The sequence below is a fragment of the Leucoraja erinacea genome, unplaced genomic scaffold, assembly GCF_028641065.1.
Source record: "Leucoraja erinacea ecotype New England unplaced genomic scaffold, Leri_hhj_1 Leri_542S, whole genome shotgun sequence".
NCBI lineage: Eukaryota > Metazoa > Chordata > Chondrichthyes > Rajiformes > Rajidae > Leucoraja > Leucoraja erinaceus.
Genome location: NW_026576446.1, coordinates 30167 through 57500, shown reverse-complemented (window position 1 = coordinate 57500; position 27334 = coordinate 30167). Strand labels below are relative to the sequence as shown.

Below are 27334 nucleotides of genomic sequence, written 5' to 3'. Positions count from 1 at the left end.
TGTCTAGCCGTGCGGCCCGATCATCTATGACGCACTGCTTGGTGTAGGAGTCCTCGATCGTCGGGTCATAGTCCGAGACGAAGTACGACTGCAATCAGGAACAAACAGGTCCATGGTTAAACGGTGAACATCTCAAACAAAACAATTCATCCTTCCAGCAACTGACCTCCCATCTACCTCATTCCACAGATTCACCACCCTCTGGCTGAAGAAATTCCTCCTAATCTCCCTTCTAAAGGAAAGTCCTTTAATTCTGAGGCCATGACCTCGAGTCCTACCATCCTTAACCAGATTTTGTCTTTTGTTTTAGTTTAGAGATACAGCGCAGAAACAGGCCCTTCGGCCCTCTGAGCCCGTGCCGACCAGCGATCCCCGCACGACTCTACACAAACACTGTTCCCGATGTTGGGGGAGTCCAGAACCAGGGGCCACACAGTTTAAGAATAAGGAATAAGCCTTAGATGAGGAAACGCTTTTTCTCACAGAGGGTGGTGAGTCTGTGGAATTCTCTACCTCAGGTGGAGGCCGGTTCTCTGGATGCTTTCAAGAGGGAGCTAGATAGGGCTCTTAAAAATAGCAGAGTCAGGGGATATGGGGAGAAGGCAAGAACGGGGTACTGATTGGGGATGATCAGCCACGATCACATTGAATGGCGGTGCTGGTTCGAAGGGCCGAATGGCCTACTCCTGCACCTATTGTCTATTGTCACACCGTTTTTACATTTATAACAAGCCTATTAACCTACAAACCTGCACGTTTTTGGAGTGTGTGGGAGGAAACTGAAGATCTCGGAGAAAACCCACGCAGGTCACGGGGAGAACGTACAAACTCCACTCAGACAGCACTCGTAGTCGGGATCGAACCTGGGGCTCTGGCGCTGTGAGGCAGCAACACTACCGCTGCGCTCCCGTGGCGCTTGCACCTGTAGTCTAGCACTAGGCATTATTCCCTTTAGGGGTTCATTAAAACTTGCCGAATAGTGAAAGGCCTGGATAAAGTGGAGGTCCAAACATTTTAACCCCTGAAGATCCAGATTGGTTCCTAGTAGTTCAGGGAACCACTCACAAACGCACTTAAGCCAGAAAGGGTGCCGCAAATATTTACCTTCTCCTCTCGCTAGTAAAGAAAGCCAACGCATTTATTTCAAGAGTATTGTGAGCAATTTTGGGCCCCATATCTGTGGAAGGATGTGCTGGCTCTGGAGAGGGTCTACAAGAATGATCCCAGGTATGAGTGGGTTAACACATGATGAGCGTTTGTCGGCACTAGGCCCGTGCTCACTGGTGTTTAGAAGGATGAGGGGACACCTCATTGAAAGTTACCGAATAGTGAAAGGCCTGGATAGAGTGGATGTGGAGAGGATGTTTCCACTAGTGGGAGAGTCTAGGACCACAGGTCACAGCCTCAGAATTAAGGGACTTTCCTTTAGAAAGGAGATGAGGAGGAGTTTCTTTAGCCAGAGGGCGGTGAATCTTAGGAATTCATTGCCACAGAAGGCTGTGGAGGACAAGTCAATAGATATTTTTAAGGCGGGAGATAGATAGATTCTTGATTAGTGCGGGTGTTAGGGGTTACGGGGAGAAGGCAGGAGAATGGGGTTGAGAGGGAGAGATAGATCAGCCATGATTGAATGATGGAGTAGACCTGATGGGCCGAATGGCCTAATTCTGCTCCTATGACTTATGAACCCATCCTACCAACCACGAGAGCTGTCCTGATCTCCCATCTACCTCGTCGGAGACATTCGAACATATCTTTAATTGGGTTTTGCTTGCACTAAACGTTCACAAGAGAATTCCACAGATTCACAACTCTCTGGGTGAAAATAAATGCCCTCGTCATAGTCCTAAATGGCCAACCCCTTATTCTTATAAATGTGCCCAGAAACTGGGCAAACTGACCCTTGGATCAGGAGTTAAGAGGCGGTTGGTTCAACAAGACATCTTGACACCGTGTCAATGTTAAATGATTATTAATAATAACTCATGAACCTAAACACGACTTCAGATTTTCCAACTAGCCCTGCGGATGACTCACTTCCTGGCTGTGGATGGTTGCCAGGGCAACGGCTTACGTTTGCATCAGTTTGCTCATTTCCCCCCCGACCTGCCGCCTGCTATATAACAAGGCGTCAGTCTGAAGAAGGGTCATGACCCGAAACGTCGCCCATTCCTTCTCTCCAGAGATGCTGCCTGGCCCGCTGAGGTGTGAGATGCTGACTCGCCCAGCATTCTGTGTCTGCCTTCGATTTAAACCAGCATCTGCAGTTCTTCCTTACACAAGTCAACCCTCTCCCTCCAGGGCTGGGTATCTTCACCTTCTTGTCCTAGCTCCACAGGAAGACTAACACGGGCAGGGCTCATACAGAGAACGGTAGTGCTCAGGGTAGCATTGCAGAGCAGAGGTTTCAGTCTGAAGAAGGGTCTCAGCCCGAAACGTCACCCCTTCCTTCTCTCCAGAGATGCTGCCTGTCCCGCTGAGTTACTCCAGCAGTTTGTGTCTTATCTTTGATTAAAACCAGCATCTGCAGTTCTTCCTTACACAAGGAATTGCAGATGCTGGTTTAAACCGAAAATAGATACAAAAATCTGGAGTAACTCAGAGGGGTCAGACAGCATCACTGGAGAATAGGAATAGGTGACGTTTCGGGTCTGAAGAAGGGTCTCGACCCAAAACGTCACCCATTCCTTGTCTCCAGAGATGCCGCCTGTCCCGCTGAGTTACTCCGACATTTTGTGTCGATCCTTCGGAGTAAACCAGCATCTGCAGTTCCTTCCCACACATTTTTCACAAGAGGAGGGCCTTTTCCTGCCAGCCAGCCTGAACAGGTCGGGCCCAGGTGTTAATGTGAACAAGCGCAGCCTACTCCCAGTCTGGGTGTACACGGCTTCTGTCTGAGCTGCAGAGGCAATGGAGAGTAGAAACACATTCAACTAACGCAACAAATGTAAGGGACAAATTAAGGGCGCAGCGGTAGAGCTACTGTCTCACAGCGCCAGAGACCCAGGTTCAATCCCGACTACGGGTGCTGTCTGCACAGTGTTTGTACGTTCTCCCCATGACCTGCGTGCGTGTTCTCCTAGATCTTCTCGTTTCCTCCCACGTGCAGGTTTGTAGGTTAATTGGCTTGGTGTAAATGTAAATTGTCCCTAGTGTGTGTAGGATAGTGTTAGTGTGCGGGGATCGCTGGTGGGTGTGGACTCGGTGGGCAGAAGGGCCTGTTTCCGCGCTGTATCTGTAAACTCCGAGCCCCACAAAACCACCAACTCAGAGACCTACAGCAAGAGAAATGGCCCTTCAGCCCATCTAGTCTACACTGACCAGCAATTACCTTTTTCGATATACGTGAGGTTTACGAGAATGATCCCAGGAATGATTGGGTTAACACACGAGTGTTTGACAGCACTGGGCCTGTACTCACTGGAGTGTAGAAAGATGAGGGGGGACCTCATCAAAGGATATGGGGAGAAAGCAGAAAAGGGTACTGATTTTGGATGATCATTTTGAATGGCGGTGCTGGCACGAAGGGCCGAATGGCCTACTCCTGCAACTACTTTCTATGTTTCTATGATACTTACCGAATAATGAAAGGGCTGGATAGAGTGGATTGTGGAGAGGAGTCTAGGACCAGGGGGTAGGAGATTCTTTGATTAAAGAGGGCGGTGAATCTGTGGAATTAATTACCAGAGACAGCTGTGGACGCCAAGTCAATGGATATGTTCAAGACGGATTCTTGATTAAGGTGTCAGGAGTATCAAGGTGTCAGGGGTTACGGGGAGAAGGCAGGAGAATGGGGTTGAGAGGAAAGGATCGATCAGCCATGATTGAATGGCGGAGTAGACTAGATGGGCCGAATGGCCTAATGCTGCTGCTAATGAACTTAGGTACAGGTTTGTAGGTTAATTGGCGCTGGTAAAAATCGGATATTGTAGATACTGTAAACTTCCCGCATATTGCGCGGGTGAGTTTAGTTTTAGTTTCGAGATGCAGCGTGGAAACGGGCCCTTCGGCCTGCCGAGTCCGCACCGACCAGCGATCCCCGCACACAGACGCTACCCTACACACACGAGGGACAATTTAAAATTTTAAAAAATGTATACCAAGCCAATTAACCTACAAACCTGCACGTCTTTGGAGTGTGGAAGGAAACCGAAGATCTCGGTGAAAACCCACGCAGGTCACGGGGAGAACGTACAAACTCCGTACAGACAGCACCCGTGGTCGGGATCGAACCCGGGTCTCTGGCGCTGCGAGGCAGCGACTCTACCGCTGCGCCACTGTATCGCCTCTCCACTATTTTCCTCAGGGTTAAGGTTTTTATCAGCACCATCAAATCCCTAGAATTTACATAGGGGAAAGGCCCAACTATGTACAAAGGCAGTTAGAACACAGTAAACAATTTGTAGATCAGGCAGATTAAACTTTGAAGCTTCCTGGCCTTAATAGCCCAAAACCACATCAAACAGTACTGAAACCTTCAGTAAGCCACACTGTCCTCAGCCAGTGTACACAGGGTTTTATCATTCAGTCTGAAGAGCTTGTTTTTTGCAACATGTATGATTTTTTAACGTGTGTTTAAGAACCACCAGGGTTAACTGGGCCTACCTGATCTCCCGGTTGCCGAACACTTTAATTCCCACTTCATTTCACTGCACTTCATTGTGTATTGTGATCAATAAAATTGATTATTGACTATTAAAATGCTGGAGTAACTCAGCGGGACAGGCAGCATCTCTGGAGGGACCTGCAAGGGTCTCGACCCGAAACATCACCCATTCATTCCTTCTCTCCAGAGATGCTGCCTGTCCCACTGAGTTACTCCACCATTTTGTGTCTATCCTCGGTTTAAACCAGCTCCTTCCTACTCACTTTAACTCCCCTTCACATTCCCACACTGACCTATCTGTCGGAGTGAGGCCCAGCGTAAATTGGAGGAACAGCACCTCATATTTTGCTTGGGCAGCTTACACCCCAGCGGTATGAACATTGACTTCTCTAACTTCAAGTAACCCTTGCTTTTCCCCTCTCTCCATCCCTCCCCCACCCAAGTCGTCCCAGCTTCAGTCGTCTTGTTGAGTTTCATTGTCTGTAACTCGTTTTCACCTGACCCACAGCCAACAATGGCCTGTTTCCCTCATTGTTACTTTTTTTGCAAATCTTTCATTCATTTGTTCTTTATCTCTCTACACCACCATCTATACCCCTTGTTTCCCTTTCCCCCGACTCTCAGGCTGAAGAGGGTTCCGACCTGGAACACGACCTGTTCCTTTTCTCCAGAGATGCTGTCTGTCCCGCTGAGTTACTCCAGATTTTTGACTCTATCTTCGATTTAAACCAGCATCTGCAGTTCCTTCCTACACAAGGTTGCTAAACTTCCAGTTAGAACTAACACGAAGCCATGTTGTTGGATCAATCAAATTGTATGATTGGATTAAGAGACACAAAAAGCTGGAGTAAAGGGGCTGTCCCACTGCGGTGACCTAATCCGTGAGTTAAGAAGAGTGTCGTCGACCTTCAACTCGAAGGCACTCGCCTGGAAAACCTCGAGCTGGATCGATCGCACGGGCATGCACTCGCCCGCGCGCATATGCCCCACAAAGGCAGGGGTCAGGGAAAGCGGGGGAGCGCTGTCTGAAATTCACACCCACGATGAAGAGGAGGGTAAAAGACGGCTGCACAGTGTACGGTAAGTCCTTTAGAGAGCGCAAATGTGGGGGGGGGGGGGGGGGGGGAGAAGTGGAGAGAAGGGGGGAGAGAAGGGGAGGAGAAGGAGTGGAGACACTTTTAAGAAGTTTAATAAAGTTTAGCGGGCATTTAACCTACCGGTAAGTTTTCGTTGGTCCTGAAAACTCCAATGAGCCAATTAAAATGCCTAGTTAGTGAAGGAGATTGCCTACGGCTGCCTGTAACTAAATAGCGACCCCACTCCACTGCACTACGAGTTAAAAAGAACCGTGCCGACCAAATTTTACTCGCGGAAACATTTGCAACATGCTGAAACATTTCCCGCGACCTAGCTGAGGCCGCGAGTATTCGGGAACTTCCCTCGAGCATGAAGGAGAGTTACAGCGACCTCTTAGCACCTCCTCGGACCACGTGTCGACCATGCTGCGAATTTGAGTCGAGGGCTAAACTCGCAGATTAGGTCGCCGCAGTGGGACGGCCCCTTAACTCAAGAGTCAATGGTGTTTTATTGTCATATATCCCAGATAGAGCAATGAAATTCACAAGGGCCTGTCCGACTTGGTGATTTTTTCGGCGACTGCCGGCATCATTGACTGAGGTATCAGGTCACCGAACAATACGTGGCGTGATGACGTGTTGACGTGCGGTGTTTCTTCAAGTGTCGCAACATTTTTTTTGTCGCCGCAGGATTTTGAAATGCTCAAAACCTTTTGGCGGCCCTGATGTGACACTGGCAGTCGCTGAAAAAAATCGGCATCCTTGCTGCAGCACAACAGAATATGCAACTCAACTCAGCGGGTCAGGCAGCATCTCTGGAGAAAAGGAATATGTGACGTTTCAGGTCAAGAACCTTCTTAAGACAGACAGGATTGTAGAATCAAATGATTGAATTTAGCTTATTTAATGCATTTCGTTGTCTCTGTACTGTACACTGACAATGACAATTAAAATTGAATCTGAATCTGAATCCGAGTCATGTGTACCGAGGTACAGTGAAAAGCTTTTGTTGCGTGCTATCCAGTCAGTGGAAAGACAATACATGATTACAATAGAGCCATCCACAGTGTACAGATACATGATAGAGGGAATTATGTGAATAACGTTTAGTGCAAGGTGTAGCCAGGTCAAAGATGGTCCAGGGGTCTCCACTGAGGTAGATAGTAGCTCAGGACCACTCTCTGGTTGTAGTAGGATGGTTCAGTTCCCTGATAACAGCTGGGAAGAAACTGTCCCTGAATCTGGAATGAAATAGACAGCTTGCTTCTGTTCCTTATGATCTCTTAGCCTGTTCCACAAGTCATGGTTGGGCAGCGGTAGAGTTGCTGCCTTACAGTGCCAGGGACCCGGGTTCGATCCTGACTACGGGTGCTGCCTGTATGGAGTTTGCACGTTCTCCCCGTGACGTACCGAAACAAATCCTTGAGGGCCGGTCGGTGAGCAGACAGGCGACGGGAGGGAGTGCAGGGCCTGAACGGGGGAGTGGGCCCTGCAGCTACTCCAAGAGGCCGCGCACGTGGACCGGACGTGGCCTCCAGCGGCAGAGGACCCCTCGGCCACGCTTGACCAGGCCGACCCTGCAACGTCGCCATGGCAACGGGCCTACATGGTCAGGTCAGGAACCCTGCACTTACAACAACTGGGACTTGAAAATGGAGCCAAATCTGTACTGCCTCAATGTAGTACTACTATACACTTGTACTGTATCTGAGATGCTTATCTAAGATGGATCTACGCGCTTGTGTATCGTGATACTTGAACTGAACTGTACACAACAATGAATTCGGGTGGGGAGATTGAAACCTTTGCGTGGTCCACCCTGTTTCGACAAATGCAATCAACGTGGCGTGCACAAACAGAAGATCAAACAGGACAAGACGTCTCAAGGGCCTGTCCCACCTGGGCGTCATTTATGCAACGACATTTACGGGTCACAACACACGCATGGTGCACGATGACATAGGCAGTGACGTGCAGCCGCACAATGCGTCGCAGGATTTTGTGATGTACAAAATCTTCGCGCGCCATCTGCATGATGTGCTAAGTGGGACAGGCCCTTTACAACTTTAGGCTGTGCAGGCCATGCGCAAGAAGAAGAAGCACAACGAATTTCACTGTGACAAAGTCCCATACCATTCTAAAGCGCATGCTTGCAGTAAAGTAAAATCTGGATTCAAAACTTCTCTTTCGATCGGAGGTACACAAAATTGCTGGAGAAACTCAGCGGGTGCAGCAGCATCTATGGAGCGAAGGAAATAGGCGACTTTTCGGGCCGAAACCCTTCTTCAGACAGGTTTCTTTCAATCCCTCACCATTCGATTCCCCACAATTAAACTCATCAGAAACTAATTCCAGACTTTGCCCCGGGGCTAAAATTCTTCTGCCCCGCCCAACGTCTGCATAAATCTCCAAATGCCCCTGCGGCGCTGTTTGCTGCACCGCCTCTTTTATAGCGTCTGAAGAAGGGTCTCGACCCGAGACGTCAGCACCGCCATGCAATATGATCGAGGCTGATCATCCAACAGCAGTACCCCGTTCCTGCTTTCTCCCCATCTCCCTTGATTCCGTTAGCCCCAAGAGCTAAATCTAACGGGTCCGTGGACACTTGCGCGAGTTGGATGTTTAGAGATACAGTGCAGGGAAACAGGCCCTACGGCCCACCGAGTCCGCGCTGCCCACACACTAACACTTTCCCACACACACACATGCTTGGTACCGTTTACAATCTTATCGAGGCCAGTTATAACCTATAAACCTGCATTCCTTTGGAATGTGGGAGGAAACCGGGGCACCCGGTTAGACCAGCATTTTGTGTCTATCATTAACTAAACTATGATGGGACTGGGAATGTAACTGTTGTGCCACACACTCATCTCCCCACCCCAACCCCACGGTTCATCTCTGGCCATTGGCAACAAGTGATCACTGCGCTGTTTAACCAGCCTCCCTGCCCCACTCTCCTTCCCCCCCACTGACTGGAATGGCATCCTTAGGAATGTTGCGTTTGTACGTTATCTTATCACCGCCTCGCGATGCCCTGGGGAACAGAGCAAGCAGATGAATGTCTGAAACGCCTAAACGGTGCAAGCAACCAAAAACCACCCCACCATGCACGCACAGCAAGATCCACAAATGAGCAAGCAACTCCCCCCCCCCCCCCCCCCCCACCCCCCCCCCCCCCCCCCCCCTCACCTTTTGGTTGAAAGGAGACAGGCCGAGAACCCAAGTTTGATCCTGACAACGGGTGCTGTCTGTACGGAGTTTGCACGTTCTCCCCCTGACCGAGTGGGTTTTCTCCATGAGCCCTTCACCGCCTCCAGTTTAAATTCCATGTGGAATATTTTGGAGGACCAAGAAACCAAGAACCCAGTCTCCTCCCCCACTTCAAAGACGTGCAGTTTGTAGGTTAATTGGCTCCGGTAAAAATTGTAAATTGTCCCTGGTGTGTGTGTGCAGGATAGTGCTCGGGTATGGGGTGGTCGCTGGTCGGCACGGGCTCGATGGGGGTCTGTTTCCACGCTGCATCTCTAAACTAAACCTGCAAACTGTGCACAGACAGCTCCCGTAGTCGGGATCGGACCCGGTGTCTCTGGCGCTGTGAGGCAGCAACTCCTGGCACTGAGCAAGGATGGCGTGCTGAGTTGAGGCAAACAGTAGACAATAGGTGCAGGAGTAGGCCATTCAGCCCTTCGAGCCAGCACCGCCATTCAATGTGATCATGGCTGATCATCCCCAATCAGTACCCCGTTCCTGCCATCTCCCCATATCCCCTGACTCCGCTATTTTTAAGAGCACTATCTAACTCTCTCTTGAAAGCATCCAGAGAACCTGCCTCCACCGCCCTCTGAGGAAGAGAATTCCTCAGACTCACCACTCACTGTGAGAAAAAGTGTTTCCTCGTCTCCGTTCTAAATGGCTTATCCCTTATTCTTAAACTGTGTGGCCCCTGGTTCTGGACTCCCCCAACATCGGGATTATATCAAACGGCCACCTCAGAGCCCAAAGAATATTTACAACTTTTAAAAAAAGACCATTCGGCCCATCAAGTCGGCACCACTCAGCAGAATTTGATAGCAACAGAGAATTATAACATGGAGACATTCCTGAATGAAAACAAAATCTTCCAGGCAAACAGAGCAATCTACGGGTGAATGGATTTAAGTTGTTGGGAGGCATAGATAGGGTAGACAGCCTGAGCCTTTTTCCTCAGGGTGTAAATCTCAAAGACTGATTTATTTACGAGGATGTTGCCAGGACTTGAGGGTGTGAGCTTTAGAGAGAGGTTGAGTAGGCTGGGTCTCTATTCCTTGGAGCGCATGAGGGTGGATGAGCGGTGATCTTATAGAGGTGTATAAAATCATGAGAGGAATAGATCGGGTAGATGCACAGAGTCTCTTGCCCAGAGTAGGGGAATCGAGGACCAGAAGAGGTGAAGGGGAAAAGATTTAATACGAATCTGAGGAGTAACTTTTTCACACAAAGGGTGGTGGGTGGATGGAACAAGCTGCCAGAGGAGGTAGTTGAGGCAGGGACTATCCCAATTTAAGAAGCAGTTAGACAGGTACATGGATGGGACAAGTTTGGAAGGATAGGGGCCAAGCGCAGGCAGGTGGGACTAGTGCAACTGGGACATGTTGGCCAGGGTGGGCAAGTTGGGCCGAAGGGCCTGTTTCCCTACCGTATCACTCTACGACTCTCTGAATGGAGGGCAAAACTTCAAGGTAAAAGGGTCAAAGTTTAACGGATACATGCCAGACAAGTTTTGTTTAAACACAGAGAGTGTTGGTTTCTGGAACGTTATCAGACGTGCCACACCTTAAACTCAATTCAGATTGTAGCAAAGTTCAATTAAATTGCAATTCCCTGAAAGTAGCGTCACTTCCCGAAAAGTGGCATCACAGGTACAGATTACCGTTGAGTATATTGTCACGTGTACCGTTGTGTGCTAACCAGTCAGCGGAAAGACAATACATGATTACAATCGAGCCGTTCACAGTGTACAGATACATGATAAGGGTATAACATTCAGTGCAAGGTAAAGCCAGCAAAGTCCGATCAAAGATAGTCCGAGGGTCACTAATGAGGTAGATAGTAGTTCAGGACTGCTCTCTGGTTGTGGCAGGATGGTTCAGTTGCCTGATACCAGCTGGGAAGGTAGCTCAGGTGGTCAGAGACAATAGACAACAGGTGCAGGAGTACGCCATTCGGCCCTTCGAGCCAGCACCGCCATTCAATGTGATCATGGTTGATCATTCCTAATCAGTACCCCGTTCCTGCCTTCTCCCCCATATCCCCCGACTCTGCTATCATGAAGGCTTTCTGTACATTGGCCTTCATCAGTCTGGGTATCGAGTACAGATAGACTCAAAGCGCTGGAGTAACTCAGTGGGTCAGGCAGCATTTCGGGAGAAAAAGGAATAGGTGGTTGAGATGTGTAGGAAGGAACTGGGATGTTATATACAGTTATATAAGACGTTGGTGAGGCCACATTAGGAGTAATATCTTCAGTTTTGGTCACTTCCCCCCCTTGTATAAGGGATGTTGTCAAGCTGGAAAGGGTGGAGAGAAGATTTACAAAGATGTTGCCAGGACTCGAAGGCCTGAGATATAGGGAGAGGTTGAGCAGGCTGGGACTTTGGTCCTTGGAGCGCAGGAGGATGAGGGGTGACCTTATAGCAGAGTATAAAATAATGACGGGAATAGGCAGGGTCAAAGCACAGGTTCTTTTAGCCAGGAGAGGGGAATCAAAAAGCAGTTTAACGGGAGAGGGGAAAGATTTAATTAGGAACCCTAATTAGAAACATATAAAGCTATAAAAGGACTGGACAAGCTAGATGCAGGAAAAATGTTCCCAACGTTGGTCGAGTTCAGAACCAGGGGCCACAGTCTTAGAATAAAGGGGAGGCCATTTAAGGCTGAGGTGAGAAAAAACGTTTTCACCCAGAGAGTTGTGAATTTGTGGAATTCCCTGCCACAGAGGGCAGTGGAGGCCAAATCACTGGATGGATTTAAGAGAGAGTTAGATAGAGCTCTAGGGGCTAGTGGAGTCAAGGGATATGGGGAGAAGGCAGGCACGGGTTATTGATTGGGGACGATCAGCCATGATCACAATGAATGGTGATGCTGGCTCGAAGGGCCGAATGGCCTCCTTCCACACCTATTTTCTATGTTTCTATGTAACCCAAGGGGCAGCTTTTTCACACAAAGAGTGGTGTGTATATAGACAGAGGTGCCAGAACAGGTAGTTGAGGCAGGTACCACAACAACATTCAAAATACACCTGGACAGGTACATGGATAGGACAGGTTTAGAGGGGTATGGTCCAAATGCAGGCAGGTGGGACCAGTGTAGATAGGGCACGTTGATGGACATGGGCAAGTTGGGCCGAAGGGCCTGTTTCTTGGCTGTGTGCCTCTAATCTCTCTCTCTCTCTCTCTCTCTCTGTAAACTCAGACTCAAAACGTCACCTCTCCCTATTCTCCTAAGATGCTGCCTGACCCGCTGAGTAACCTCCGGCACTTTGCGTCTGAACTTGTCGACGTTATATGTTCAATAAGCAAAACAAGGGGCGCAGCGGTAGAGTTGCTGCCTTACAGCGCTCACAGCACCAGGTTCGATCCTGACTACGGGCGCTGTCTGTTCAGACTTTGCACGTTCTCCCCCGTGACCGGGTGGGTTTTCTCCGAGATCTTCGGTTTCCTCCCACACTCCAAAGACGTGCAGGGTTGTAGGTTAATTGGCCTGGTGTAAGTGTAAATTGTTCCCGTGTGTGTGTGTGTGTGTGTGTGTTGTAGGATAGTGTTAATGTGCGGGGATCGCTGGTCGGCGCGGACTCGGTGGGCCAAAAGACCTGTTTCCACGCTGTATCCCTAAACTAAACTAAACAGCAACCCAACCTATCCTCATTTCCAGCTTTCTCCCCCATCAATCAGTCGCAAGAGAATGAGTGTAGACACAAGAAGCTGCAGATGCAGGTTTACAAAATAAAAAGACACAAAGTGCTGGAGTAACTCATCGGATCAAGCAGCACCTCTGGAGAACGTGGATAGGTAATGTTTGAAGGTTAACAACCTGAAGCATCATCTATTCACGTTCTCCAGGGGCGGCACGCTGGCGCAGCGGGTAGAGCTGCTGCCTCACAGCGCCCGAGACTGGGATTCGATCCTGACCACAGCCGCTGTCTATACGGAGTTTGTACGTTCTCCATGTGTGACCATGTGGGTTTTCTCCGGGTGCTCTGGTTTCCTCCCACATTCCAAAAGCGTGCAGGTTTCTAGGTTAATTGGCTTCGGTAAAATTGTACCCTCCCACTGTACGAGCTAATTCAAGAGTTCTCCCGAGTTTCCCCTGATTCGAACTCGGAGAATTACGGAAATAGCCGTTCGTAGGTACTCGGGGCTCTCGTGGACATTTTTCACAGTGCTGAAACAACGTCACGAGTTCACCGCGTTTCCAGAGTACCTGTCTTTAGCGTTACGAGCCGCTACGGGACATGCACGAGCTCCGACGTAGCTGCCACGTACATTCTACGTACTTACCACGAATTTGATTTTTTAAACTCGGGAGAGCTCTTGAATTACCTCGTACAGTGGGACAGGACCTTAACTTGTCCCCAAGAGTGTGTAGGATAGTGCTAGTGTACGGGTGATCGCTGGTCGGCACAGACTCGGTGGGCCGAAGGGCCATTTTCCACCTTGTATCTCTACACTAGTTTAATCAAGTTTGAGGAAGAGTCTCGACCCTAAACGTCGCCCGTTCCTTCTCTCCAGAGATGCAGCCTGCCCCGCTGAGTTACTCCAGCAGTTCGTATCTGTCTAAAGTTGTCAACTCATTAGATTGCAGCCTGATCTTGGACACAAGATGCTGGAGTAAAGGGTTGTCTCACTATACGAGTTTACCAAAGAGCTCTCCCGAGTTCAAACTCATGGTAAGCACGTAGAATGTACGTAGCGGGTACGTCGGAGCTCGGGACGTCTCTAAGCGGCTCGTAACACGTGCAGCAGGCAGTGAAGAAAGCGAATGGTATGTTAGCTTTCATAGCAAAAGGATTTGAGTTTAGGAGCAGGGAGGTTCTACTGCAGTTGTACAGGGTCTTGGTGAGACCACACCTGGAGTATTGCGTACAGTTTTGGTCTCCAAATCTGAGGAAGGACATTATTGCCATTGAGGGAGTGCAGAGAAGGTTCACCAGACTGATTCCTGGGATGTCAGGACTGTCTTATGAAGAAAGACTGGATAGAATTTGGTTTATACTCTCTAGAATTTAGGAGATTGAGAGGGGATCTTATAGAAACTTACAAAATTTCTTAAGGGGTTGGACAGGCTAGATGCAGGAAGATTGCTCCCGATGTTGGGGAAGTCCAGGACAAGGGGTCACAGCTTAAGGATAGGGGGAAATCCTTTAAAACCGAGATGAGAAGAACTTTTTTCACACAGAGCGTGGTGAATCTCTGGAACTCTCTGCCGCAGAGGGTAGATGAGGCCAGTTCATTGGCTATATTTAGGAGGGAGTTAGATGAGGCCCTTATGGCTAAGGGGATCAGAGGGTATGGAGAGAAGGCAGGTACGGGATACTGAGTTGGATGATCAGCCATGATCATATTGAATGGCGGTGCAGGCTCGAAGGGCCGAATGGCCTACTCCTGCACCTAATTTCTATGTTTCTATGTAACGCTAACGGCAGGTACTCGGGAAACGCGGTAAGCTCGTGAAGTTTTTTCAACATGTTGAAAAATGTCCACGAGAGCCCCGAGTACCTACGAGCGGCCATTACGTAATTCTCCGAGTTCGAATCAGGGGAAACTCGGGAGAGCTCTGAATGAACTCGTACAGTGGGACAGACTCAGCGGGCCAGGCAGCATCTCCGGAGAGAAGGAATGGGGGGCCGTTTTCGGGTCGAGACATTTCTGATCTTGTTCTGCAGTCTAACCCTCCCATCGATTAGCAAACACTACTTTTTCTACCCGATAAGCTCTTTAAATAGTTGTCCGCTCACTCCGCCGACTGCAGCCTGCTGTTGCGCCACAGCAGAATTTAAATAAAAATTCTGTAAACAACTCTAAATCTACTGGGGGAGAGAGAGAAGCCTAATTGCAGTGCTGAGCGAGTTTGCAGTTAGCACAAATGCAAAAAGCAATCTTCAATCAAACACAACCCTCTCAACCTTTGACAACACTTCAAGAACCCACCCGCTTCCCCCCCATCTCTAACAAGGTGCTTAGGCTTGTCGTTTGGCGAGTTAAGGATCAGGCCGGGAGGAAAATGAAATGCTTTCCGACACATGTGGGAGTTTCGAACCCAAGTGCTGGAAGCTTGCCACAGGGCGATCGACGGAGGGGAGGGGGAGAGCAGAGCAAGGACCAGATCCTGAATAGGTCAAGGGTCACACAAGCAGGCGCGGCCCCACCCTGAGTGCACGGTTGCCATTCACGAAAAATAAAAGGTAGAAAAAACAGGAAATGCACAGTGGTTTTTGAAAAAAAAAGAAGACACAGACACAAAAAAAACTGAAAAAAATGCTTGCTGCCGTTTGCGGGTGGGGACTGATTCTTCTTATGAGGAATAGATCGTGTAGATGCGCAACTACACATTCTGTTGCGCAGAGGAGGGGAAATCGAGGAATCAGAGGAGGTAGGTTTAAGGTGAAGGGGAAAAGGTTTAATAGGAATGTGAGGGGGTAACTTTTTACACATTTATACAGACCGAGAGAGAGAGAGAGACACAGAGAGAGAGAGAGACACATACACACAGAGAGAGAGACACACAGAGAGAGAGACACACAGAGAGAGAGAGACACACACACAGACACACACAGACAGAGAGGACACACACAGAGACCAGAGACACACAGACAGAGACAGAGACAGAGAGAGAGAGACACAGAGAGAGACACGGAGAGAGAGACACAGAGAGACACACAGATACAGACAGAGAGACAGACAGAGAGACACAGAGAGAGACACACAGAGAGAGACACACAGAGAGAGACACAGAGAGAGACACACACAGAGAGACACGCACACACACAGGGACATGTATATAGACACAGGGACACACGTATACACACAGAGAGAGACACACAGAGACACACGAGGAGAGCAGAGAGGAGAGACACACACACAGAGAGAGACACACACAGAGAGAGGACACACACACACACAGAGAAGAGAGAGAGACACACACAGAGACAGAGAGAGACACACAGAGAGGCACAGACACACACACACGCACAGAGACAGACACACGCAGAGAGAGACACACAGAGGCGGCACACACCACAGAGACACACACACGAGACAGAGACCACACACAGAGGCACAGAGAACACACACACAGAGACACACACACACAGAGACACACACACACACAGATACACACACACACAGAGGCGCACACACACAGAGGCACACACACAGAGAGAGACACACACAGAGAGAGACACACACAGAGAGAGACGCACACACAGAGAGAGACACACACACACAGACACACACACACAGACACACACACACAGAGACACACACACACACATAGACAGACACACAGAGAGAGACACAGAGACACACACACACACAGAGACAGACACACACACACACAGACACAGAGAGAGACACACACAGAGAGACACACACACACAGAGAGACACACACACACACACAGATACACACACAGAGAGACACACACAGAGAGACACACACACACACAGACACACACACAGACACACACACACAGAGAGACACACACAAACAGACACAGAGAGATACACACACACAGAGAGAGAGACACACACACAGACACACACACACACAGAGACACACACACACACACACACACACACACAGAGAGAGACACACACAGAGAGAGACACACACAGAGAGAGACACACAGAGTGTGTGGAACAAACTGGTAACGAGGAGGTAGTTGAGGCAGGGACAGTCGCAACATTTAAGAAGCAGTTGGACTGGTACATAGATAGTCTGAAGAAGGGTCTCGACCTGACACGTCGCCCATTCCTTCTCTGCAGAGATGCTGCCTCCCCCGCTGAGTTGCTCCAGCATTTTGTGTCTACATGAATAGGACAGGATTGGGCCAAACGCCGGCAGGTGGGACTAGTGTAGCTGGGACAGGTTGGCCAACATGGGCCGAAGGGCCTGTCTCCACGCTGTATCGACTCCACGATGGCATTACCACAGGCTTCTGGGGTAGAGTTGCAGAGTTTCGAGGAGCTGGGAAGGCTTTGGAAACGTTTGACACACACACACACAACACACGATGGCACACCACAGAGAGGGGTGTATTTAAACATGGTAAGAGGCGAGGCTCAGATGCATAGATAGCTGAACATCCCCGATCTTGTTTCGGGGTCACCGCTACTTCAGTTTGGTTCATTCATTATTGTCACCGGCATACACGAGGTACAGTGAAAAGATCTGGGGCCCTGCCTGACCCAGTCCACACCCCCAGACCACTTATACCCAGGACTCCAAGACACCCCTCTCGGGTAGGCTTCGTTTAACAGTGGCACAAGGCCTCGTATCCGAGGAAGGATGTGCTGGCACTGGAGAGGGTCCAGAGGAGGTCTACGAGAATGGTCACAGGAAATAGTGGGTCAACATATAATGAGCGTTTGACGGCACTGGGCCTGTCTGCACTCGCTGGAGTTTAGAAGAATGACGGGGGTGGGGGGGAACCTCATAGAAACTAACCGAATAATGAAAGGCCTGGATTGAGTGGATGTGAAGAGGATGTTTCCACTAGTGGGAGAGTCTAGGACCAGAGGACGTTCCTCCAGGGAGGAGATGAAGAGGAATTTCTTTAATCAGAGGGTGGAGAATCTGTAGAATTCATTACCACAGAAGGCTGTGGAGGCCAAGTCAATGGATATTTTTAAGACAGAGATAGATAGATTCTTGATTATTGTATTGTAATGTATTTTGTATTGTATATCTTTATTGTCATTTCCTGAGTATTCGCATACCCAGAGGAAACAAAAAAACGTTGCTCAACCAGTGTCCATTCAGTGTGCATGAAAAATAAATAGAAATAAAAAATACATGTATCATGAACAAATGAACAAACATTCAACAGGCGTTCCGACCGACAGCGGCACAACAGTGCGGGTGTCAGGGGTTATGGGGAGAAGGCAGGAGAATGGGGTTAGGAGGGAGGAGATAGACCATGCATGATTGAATGGCAGAGTAGGCATGATGGGCCGAATGGCCTAAATCTGCTCCTATCACTTATGATCATCAGATGCTGGAATCTCGAGGTGACTTCTTACAGCGCCAGAGGCCCGGGTTCGATCCTGATCTCGGGGGCTGTCTGTATGGAGTTTGTACGTTCCCCCAGAGTGACCGAGTGGGATTCCTCCGGGTGCTCAGGTTTCCTCCCACACTCCGAAGGCGTGCAGGGTTGAAGGTTAACTGGGTTTGGTAAAAATTGTAAATTGTCCCGTGTGTGTGTGTGTGTGTGTGTGTGTGTGTGTGTGTGTGTGTGTGTGTGTGTGTGTGTGTGTGTGTGTGTGTGTGTAGGAGAGTGTGCGTGTGTGGGGGTCATTGGGCGGTGCAGACTCGGTGGGCCGGAGTGCCTGTGTGTGTGTGTGCGATAGTGTACGTGTCTGGGGATCATTGGTCGGTGCGGACTCGGTGGGCCGAAGGGCCTGTTTCCGCACTGTATCTCTAAAGTAAGTAAAGTAACTTTTACCATCAAAGAGGAATGGGCAGGAGGGGCATGGGATCAGAATTACCTGAAGAGTCCCCTCCAAGTCACACATCATTCATCATCAACAGGGCTAGCATGGGCAGGTTGTGACGAAGGGCCTGTTTCCTTGCTGTGACTCCACAAGTCCAAACTTGGAACTCCACTCCCCAATAACACTTTTACTTTAGTTTAGAGATAAGGCATGCAGACAGGCCATTCGGCCCACCGAGGCCATGCTGACTATCAATTACTCGTTCACTAGTTCTATGTTAGACAATAGACAATAGGTGCAGGAGTAGGCAATTCGGCCCTTCGAGCCAGCACCGCCATTCAATGTGATCATGGCTGATCATCCCCAATCAGTACCCAGTTCCCCATATCCCCTGACTCCGCTATCTTTAAGCCCACATTATCCCACTTTCACTTCCTCCACACAGGGGGCAATTTACAGAAGCCAATTAACCTACAAACCTGCACCTCTTTGGAATACAGTTTAGAGGATACAGCGCGGAAACAGGCCCTTCGGCCCAGCGAGTCTGTGCCGACCAGTGACCCCCGCACACTAGCACTATCCCACACACACACAGGCGAGGGCCAATTTCCAATTTTTACAGAAGCCAATTAACTACAAACCGGAGCACCCGGAGAAAACCCATGTGGTCACAGGGAGGACGTGCAAACTCCACACAGACAGCAGCCGAGGTCAGGGTGAACCCCGGGTCTGGCGTGGTGAGGCAGCAGCTCTACCCGCTGCGCCAGTTAGAAGCACGTTGACTAGTATAAACACCATCGTACATGGTGGGAGTTAACGTTTAGACTCAACAAGGAGTGGGCAACAAAGGATAGTCCTCCTACCAATGCCCAAATCCAAAAGGATGATCACATACAGTGCCCTCCATAATGTTTGGGACAATGACCCATCATTTATTTATTTGTCTTTGTACTCTACAATTTGAGATTTGTAATAGCAAACAAATCACATGTGGTTAAAGTGCACATTGTCAGATTTTACTAAAGGCCATTTTTATACATTTTGGTTTCATCATGTAGAAATTACAGCAGTGTTTATACATAATCCCCCCATATCAGGGCACCATAATGTTTGGGACACATGGCTGGTGTTTGTAATTGCTCAGGTGTGTTTAATTGTCTACTTAATGCAGGTATAAGAGAGCTCCCAGCACCTAGTCTTTCCTCCAGCCTTTCCATCATCTTTGGAAACTTTTGTTGCTGTTTATCAACATGAGGACCAAGGTTGTGCCAATGAAAGTCAACTAAACCATTATGAGACTGAGAAACAAGAATAAAACTGTTAGAGACATCAGCTAAACCTTAGGCTTTCCAAAATCAACTGTTTGGAACATCATTAAGAAGAAAGACAGCACTGGTGAGCTTACTAATCGCAAAGGGACTGGCAGGCCAAGGAAGACCTCCACAGCTGATGACAGAAGAATTCTCTCTGTAATAAAGAAAAATCCCCAAACACCTGTCTGACAGATCAGAAACACTCTTCAGGAGTCAGATGTAGATTTGTCAATGACCATTGTCTGCAGAAGACTTCATGAACAGAAATACAGAGGCTACACTGCAAGATGCAAACCACTAGTTAGCCGCAAAAATATGATGGCTAGGTTACAGTTTGCCAAGAAATACTTAAAAGAGCAACCACAGTTCTGGAAAAAGGTCTTGTGGACATATGAGATAAAGATTAACTTAGAGTGATGGCAAGAGCAAAGTATGGAGGAGAGAAGCAACTGCCCAAGATTCAAAGCACACCCCTCATCTATGAAACACAGAGGTGGGGGTGTTATGGCCTGGGCATGTATGGCTGCTGAAGCTACTGGTCCACTTATCTTCATTGATGATACAACAGCTGATGGTAGTAGCATATTGAATCCTGAAGTGCATAGACACGTCCTATCTGCTCAAGTTCAAACAAATGATTCAAAACACATTAGCCGGCAGTTCGTTCTACAGTAAGACAATGATCCCAAACATACTGCTAAAGCAACAAAGGAGTTTTTCAAAGCTCGTCATTTCTTGAGTGGCCAAGTCAATCACCTGATCTGAACCCAATTGAGCATGCCTTTTATATACTGAAGAGAAAACTGAAGGGGACTACCCCTAAAACAAGCATTCCCTAAAGATGGCTACAATACAGACCCGGCAGAGCATCACCAGAGAAGACACCCAACAACTGGTGATGTCCATGAATCGCAGACTTCAAGCAGTCATTGCATGCAAAGGACATGCAACAAAATACTAAACATGACTACTTTCATTTACATGACATTGCTGTGTCCCAAACATTATGGTGCCCTGAAATGGGGGCACTATGTATAAACACTGCTGTAATTTCTATATGGTGAATCCAAAATGTATAAAAAATGGCCTTTATTAAAATCTGACAATGTGCACCTTAATCCCATGTGATTTTTCTATGAGAAATTTCAAATTGTGGAGTACAGAGGCAAATAAATTGTCTCAACAATTATGGAGGGCACTGTCAGATTTCAATAGGAAAAACCGAAGGAACTAGGCCACAAAGAACTACAAAGGCAGTCAGGTATGTACTGTAAGATGCATCTCGGTCGGTCACTCCCTCTTCTGCTGTCTTCCCCATCAGGTAAGAGGTACAGAGGTTTGAAAACGCACACCTCCAGATTCATGGACAGTTTCTTCCCGGCTGTTATCAGGCAACTGAACCATCCTATCAAGAACTAACATACAGCCCTGGCCACAGTGGAGACATAGAAACATAGAACATAGACAATAGGTGCAGGAGGAGGCCATTCAGCCCTTCGAGCCAGCACCGCCATTCATTGTGATCGTCCCCTATCAATAACCCATGCCTGCCTTCTCCCCATATCCCTTGACTCCACTAGCCCCCAGAGCTCTATCTAACTCTCTCTTAAATCCATCCAGTGACTTGGCCTCCACTGCCCTCTGTGGCAGGGAATTCCACAAATTCACAGCTCTCTGGGTGAAAAAGTTTTTTCTCACCTCAGTCTTAAATGGCCTCCCCTTTATTCTAAGACTGTGTGGCCCCTGGTTCTGGACTCGCCCAACATTGGGAACATTTTTCCTGCATCTAGCTTGTCCAGTCCTTTTATAATTTGATATGTTTCTATCGACCTCCCAACTATCTTTGACTGGACTTTATCTTGAACCAAATGTTATTCCCTTCATCCTGTATCTGTACACTGTGGACATTGAGATCAGGCAAGCGTAGGGAGGAACTGCAGAAGCTGGTTTACACCAAAGGTAGACACAAATCGCTGGAGTAACTCAGCGAGGACAGGCAACATCTCTGGAGAAAAGGAGGAGGTGACGTTTCGGGGTGGAGACCCTTCTTCTGTCTGTTGTTTGTGGGAAAGAAGGGTCTCAACCCGAAACGTCACCGGTTCCTTCTCTCCAGAGATGCTGCCCGTCCCGTGGAATCAAGTGCGATCTTCACGCTGATAGGAGAGCGCACAACAAGAAATCTTTTCGCTGCAGGAAGGGAACTGAAGACGCTGGTTTACAACTGAAGATAGATAGACACAAAAAAGCTGGAGTAACTCAGTGGGACAGGCAGCATCTCTGGAGGGAAGGAATGGGTGACATTTCTGGTCGAGACTCTCCTTCAGACGGCAGTACCTCGGTATACATGTCAACAATGACCTAAACCAGACCACGGGGGTATGAAATGGAGCAAGGGTATTTAACAACACATGGTAAGGGGTCACAGGACAAGGGGTCACAGCTTAAGGATAAGGGGGAAATCCTTTAAAACTGAGATGAGAAGAACTTTTTTCACACAGAGAGTGGTGAATCTCTGGAACTCTCTGCCACAGAGGGTAGTTGAGGCCAGTTCATTGGCTATATTTAAGAGGGAGTTAGATGTGGCCCTTGTGGCTAAGGGGATCAGGGGGTATGGAGAGAAGGCAGGTACGGGATACTGAGTTGGATGATCAGCCATGATCATATTGAATGGCGGTGCAGGCTCGAAGGGCCGAATGGCCTACTCCTGCACAACTAATTTCTATGTTTCTATGTTTCTACAATGACCTAAACTAGACCACGGGGGTATGAAATGGAGCAAGGGTATATAACAACACATGGTACTGATTCTGGATGGTCATATTGAATGGCGGTGCTGGCATAAAAGGGCTGAATGGCCCACTCCGGCACCTATTTTCTATGTTTCTATACGTTTCACATTTCAGAGCAAGACGCTGAAAACCCGAAACTAAAACAGAAATTCCAAAAGCCACTCGATTCTGGTGCCGGTGGGGTGGGGGGGGGGGGGGGTCACAGAAACTCTTTTCCCTCCCCACAGACGCTGCCCGACCTGCTGAGTGCTTCAAACATTTAGTGTCTGTTGGCCAGCCCCTGACTAATGGCTCAACCTTCTCCCCACTCTCACATGAAAGGATGCACCAGCCACATATGGCCAAGGTACCCTCAACATTTCACCCAGACACTCTGCCTAAGAATATTATCACCTTTAAACCCCACATCCACACTCTCAATAGTAAAAGCAACAGTAGCAGTCCACCCAAAACACAACTCAACACATGCCTCCAGTTTTCAAATTACATTACCCCATTACACCTTATAATAAAAATGTCTTTTGAACGAGTGGATTTTTTTTTAAAAACGTTTAGATGATATTTAAAAAAAAATTCTTCAGAACTGCCCGACCTAGGAAAGGCCTCTTCAAAGTAAATTTAAAGACACTCTTACACAACACCGCTACAACAACCGCACACAACTAACATCTAGAGACGATGCCTTGCTTATTACAAATATTTTTTTTGGAAAGGAAGGCTGTTTTTAAAGTGTCCCCGCAGCCTGAGAGACAGAGGCAGACCCGTGAAACTTCACTCCGGCCGCCAAGTCCCAGGAGAAAAAGTTTGGGAAAACTTTCTCCAAACTTTCTCAGAAGTTTTTTGTTGTTTGTTTTTTTTCCGCCTCCCCCCCCAATTCTCTCTCCTCTCGCCTCGCAAGTTGGTTTTTTTTTTTTTACCTGGATGAACTGGATGGTGAGGGCACTTTTGCCCACCCCTCCGCCTCCCACGACCACCAGCTTGTACTTCTCCTGGAGTGCGCCGTCTTTGCTGGACATTGTCCCGTGGAGCTGGAGCTGGAGCTGGAGACAAGGAGGGCGGCAGAGCCGGGACAAGCGGGGACACACGTTCTCTGGCTCGCTTTTTCTTTTACTTTTACTCTTTCTCTCTCCCCCTCTCTCTCTCTCTCTCTCTCTCTGGGCTGGGCTGGGCTCTGCACACACCCCTCACCTCCCCTGTGCGCAAACACACATACACACATACAAACCTACGCCGATTCCTGCATGAATGTTAATCGCCACGCAACCCCCCCCTTTTGCTTTCAACCGGGCGCTTCCCTTATTTGGTGAGTTCTCAAGGGCGTCCTTGCCCGGGGAGCACAGGGTCCTAAAGAGACACTCTCTCTCTCTCTCCCTCTCTCTCTCTCTCTCTCTCTCTAGCCCTCTCTATCTATTTTTCTTTTTTTCCCCTCTCTCCCTTTCTCTTTCCCTCTCTCTCTCTTTCGTTCTTTCTCTCTCGTTTTATTTTTTTATTTCTCTTTTTTCAATTTCTTTTCCCCTCTCTCTCTTTTGCCCTCTCTTTCTCTCTCTTCTTTTCTCTTTCTTTCTCCTCTCTCGTTTTATTTTTTCTTTCTCTCTCTTTTTCTCTCCCTTTTTCTTTTTTCTCGTTCTTTCTCTCTCTCTCTCTCTTTTTTCTCTGTTTCTCTCTTTTTTCTCTCTTTCTCTCACTTTCTCTCTTTTCCCCTCTCTCTCTTTCTCTCTTTTTTCTCTCTTTCTCTCTTTTTTCACTCTCTTTCTCTCACTTTCTCTCTTTTCCCCTCTCTCTCTTTCTTTCTTTCTCTCTTTTCCATTTCTCTCTCTCTCTCCTTTTCTCTCTCTCTCCTCCTTCTTTCTCTCGTTTTCTTTATTTATTTCTTTCTCCCACTCGTTCTCTCTCTTTTTCTTTCTCTATCTTTCATTCTTTCTCTCATTTTCTTTATTTCTTTCTTTTTCCCTCTCTCTTTCCCTCTCTCTTTTTCTCTCTTTTTTCACTTTTTCTTTCTTTCTTTCTTTCTCACTTTTTCTTTCTTTCTCTCTCGTTAGGGAACTGTCAATGGAAAAGACACAAAGTGCTGGAGTAACTCGTCGGGTCAGGCAGCATCTCTGGAGAACATGCATAGAGGTGGAGGTTGGAAACAAAGAATTGGACCTGTACAGGAAGGAACTGCAGATGCTGATTTATGCCAAAGGTAGACACAAAGTGCTGGAGTAACTCTGTGGGTCAGGCAGCATTCTGGAGATACAGGATGGGTGATGTTTCTAGTTAGGACCTTTCTTCCGAAAGACTTCAAACTGCAGATGCTAGTTTATACCAAAGATGGGCACAAAATGCTGAGTAACTCAGCGGGTCAGACACGTCACCCATTCCTTCTCTTCAGAGATGCTGCCTGTCCAGCTAAGTTACTCCAGCTTTTTGCGTCTATCTACTTTTAAACCAGCACCTGCAGTTCCTTCCTCCGCATGGAAACAGTTCAGTTTAATTGATTGTCACGTGTGACGAGGTACAGTGAAAAGCTTTTTTGCTGCGTGCTAACCTGCCAGGGGATAGACTACATGATTACAATCGAACCGCCCACATTGTACAGATACAGGACAATGGGAAGAAGAGCATAGCTGGAGTAAGTAAGGCTGCTGCTGGCTTAGAGGTTGAACAGAGGGGAGCGTTTGATTGCAGATTCACATCTGGGACCAGCACGCAGAGAGTGGCCTGGGTCGGGCATCATCTTGATTGTTTTTTCAGGCCCTTCAGCCCACTGAGTCCACACTGACCATCGACCACCCGGTCACACTAGTTCCATGTTATTCAGACCTGGAGTATTGCGTACAGTTCTGGTCTCCTAATCTGAGGAAAGCCATTCTTGCCATAGAGGGAGTACAGAGAAGGTTCGCCAGACTGATTCCTGGGATGTCAGGACTTTCATATGAAGAAAGACTGGATAGACCCGGCTTGTACTCGCTAGAATTTAGAAGATTGAGGGGGGATCTTATAGAAACTTACAAAATTCTTAAGGGGTTGGACAGGCTAGATGCAGGAAGATTATTCCCGATGTTGGGGAAGTCCAGGACAAGGGGTCACAGTTTAAGGATAAGAGGGAAGTCTTTTAGGACCGAGATGAGAAAATCATTTTTTACACAGAGAGTGGTGAATCTGTGGAACTCTCTGCCACAGAAGGTAGTTGAGGCCACAGTTCATTGGCTATATTTAAGAGGGAATTAGATGTGGCCCTTGTGGCTAAAGGGATCAGAGGGGTATGGAGAGAAGGCAGGGATGGGATACTGAGTTGGATGATCAGCCATGATCATATTGAATGGTGGTGCAGGCTCGAAGGGCCGAATGGCCTCTACTCCTGCACCTATTTTCTATGTTTCTATGTTTATTCCACCTTCTCATCCACTCCCCCCACACTAGGGGGGCAATTTACAGAGGGGCCGATTAACCTAAAAACCCGCACGTCTTTGGGATGTGGGAGGAAACCGGAGCGCCCGGAGAAAACTCAGGCAGTGTTGGAAGGAACTGCAGATGCTGGTTTAAACTGAAGATGGACACAAAAATGATGGAGTAACTCTGCGGGACGGGCGGCGTCTTTGGAGAGAAGGAATGGGTGACGTTTCGGGTCGAGACACCTCTTCGGACTCAATGGGTGACGTTTCGGGTCGAGACCCTCCTTCAGACTGGAGTTTGAAGTCTGAAGAAGGGTCTCAACCCGAAATGTCACCCATTCCTTCTCTACAGAGATGCCGCCCGCCCCACTCCAGTGAGTTACTCCAGCTTTTTGTGCCTATCTTCGGAAACTCAGGCAATCACAGGGGTAACATGCAAACTCCACACACACAGCACCCAAGGTTGGGATCGAACCGGGGTCTCTGGCTACTGTGCTGCCCAATGTTCAGTAAGGGGCATCCTATTGCAGCCTGGAGCTGATTATCACAATGTTACACTCGCATGTGGCAGGCAAGGATACTGGAGAGAGGGTGTTGATGACTTGCACATCTCCTGACTGCTTTGACAGTTCGGACAACACAATTCCGCTCGCTGTGAAACGTCAGGAAAAGGTTAGAAGCTGGAGCCACAGATTATCAGGCGACCTTCCAAGTCATGGAATCAGGCGACCTTCCACGTCAGAAACTAAGGCCATGCCAACCACCAACTACCCATCGATAGTATGTGCAGGAAGGAACTGCAGATGCTGGCTTAAGCCGCAGATAGACACAAGAAGCTGGAGTAACTCAGCGGGTCAGGCAGGCAGCACCTCTGGAGAGAAGGAATAGGTGTTGAGACCCTTCTTCAGGCACTTTCCTCCAGAGATGCTATCTGACCTGGTGAGTTACTCCAGCCTTTTGTGTCTATCTACCCATCTATAGTACGCCCCTCTTTGTGTTGGCAACTCAAGTGAACACCTAGTTGCTTTGGTTTAGTTTATTTGAGAGATATAGTGTGGAAACAGGCCCTCCGCGGATCGCTGGTCGGCGCGGACTTGGTGGGCCGAAGGGCCTATTTCCGCGCTGTATCTCTAAACTAAACTAAACCAAACTATACTAAATGGACTCAGTGGGCATGTCAAAACATGAAGAGAATGATTGGTAGCACAGTGTTAGAATCGCCATCATTTTTGTTCGTGATTCACCGTGTCACTGTGGAAATGTATAGTGGAGGTGATTGAAGATACACAGGTTAGATTCTAAGCTCCATCTAAACTGCCTTATCCAGGTTGTATCATTGTCAGACAGAAGCTGTGGTGATATTCCTTCCTTCACCAAAGTTCTGAAGTAAATATTACATAGAAACATAGAAATTAGGTGCAGGAGTAGGCCATTCGGCCCTTCGAGCCTGCACCGCCATTCAATATGATCATGGCTGATCAT

General features: G+C 48.3%; 1 protein-coding gene across 1 annotated transcript in view; it reads right to left on the bottom strand.

The window, feature by feature from the left end:
* The window catches only part of LOC129694103 (ras-related protein R-Ras2-like), a 35991-nt gene extending 12279 nt beyond the window's left edge, over positions 1-23712 (bottom strand). Inside the window, exons 1-2 of the mRNA XM_055630829.1 lie at positions 23393-23712; positions 1-88 (exon numbers count right to left, since the gene is read on the bottom strand). Coding sequence (XP_055486804.1) covers positions 1-88; positions 23393-23491 — 187 coding nt within the window. The 5' untranslated portion in view covers positions 23492-23712. The remainder of the gene's footprint in view (positions 89-23392) is intronic.
* Positions 23713-27334: the final 3622 nt, after the last annotated feature.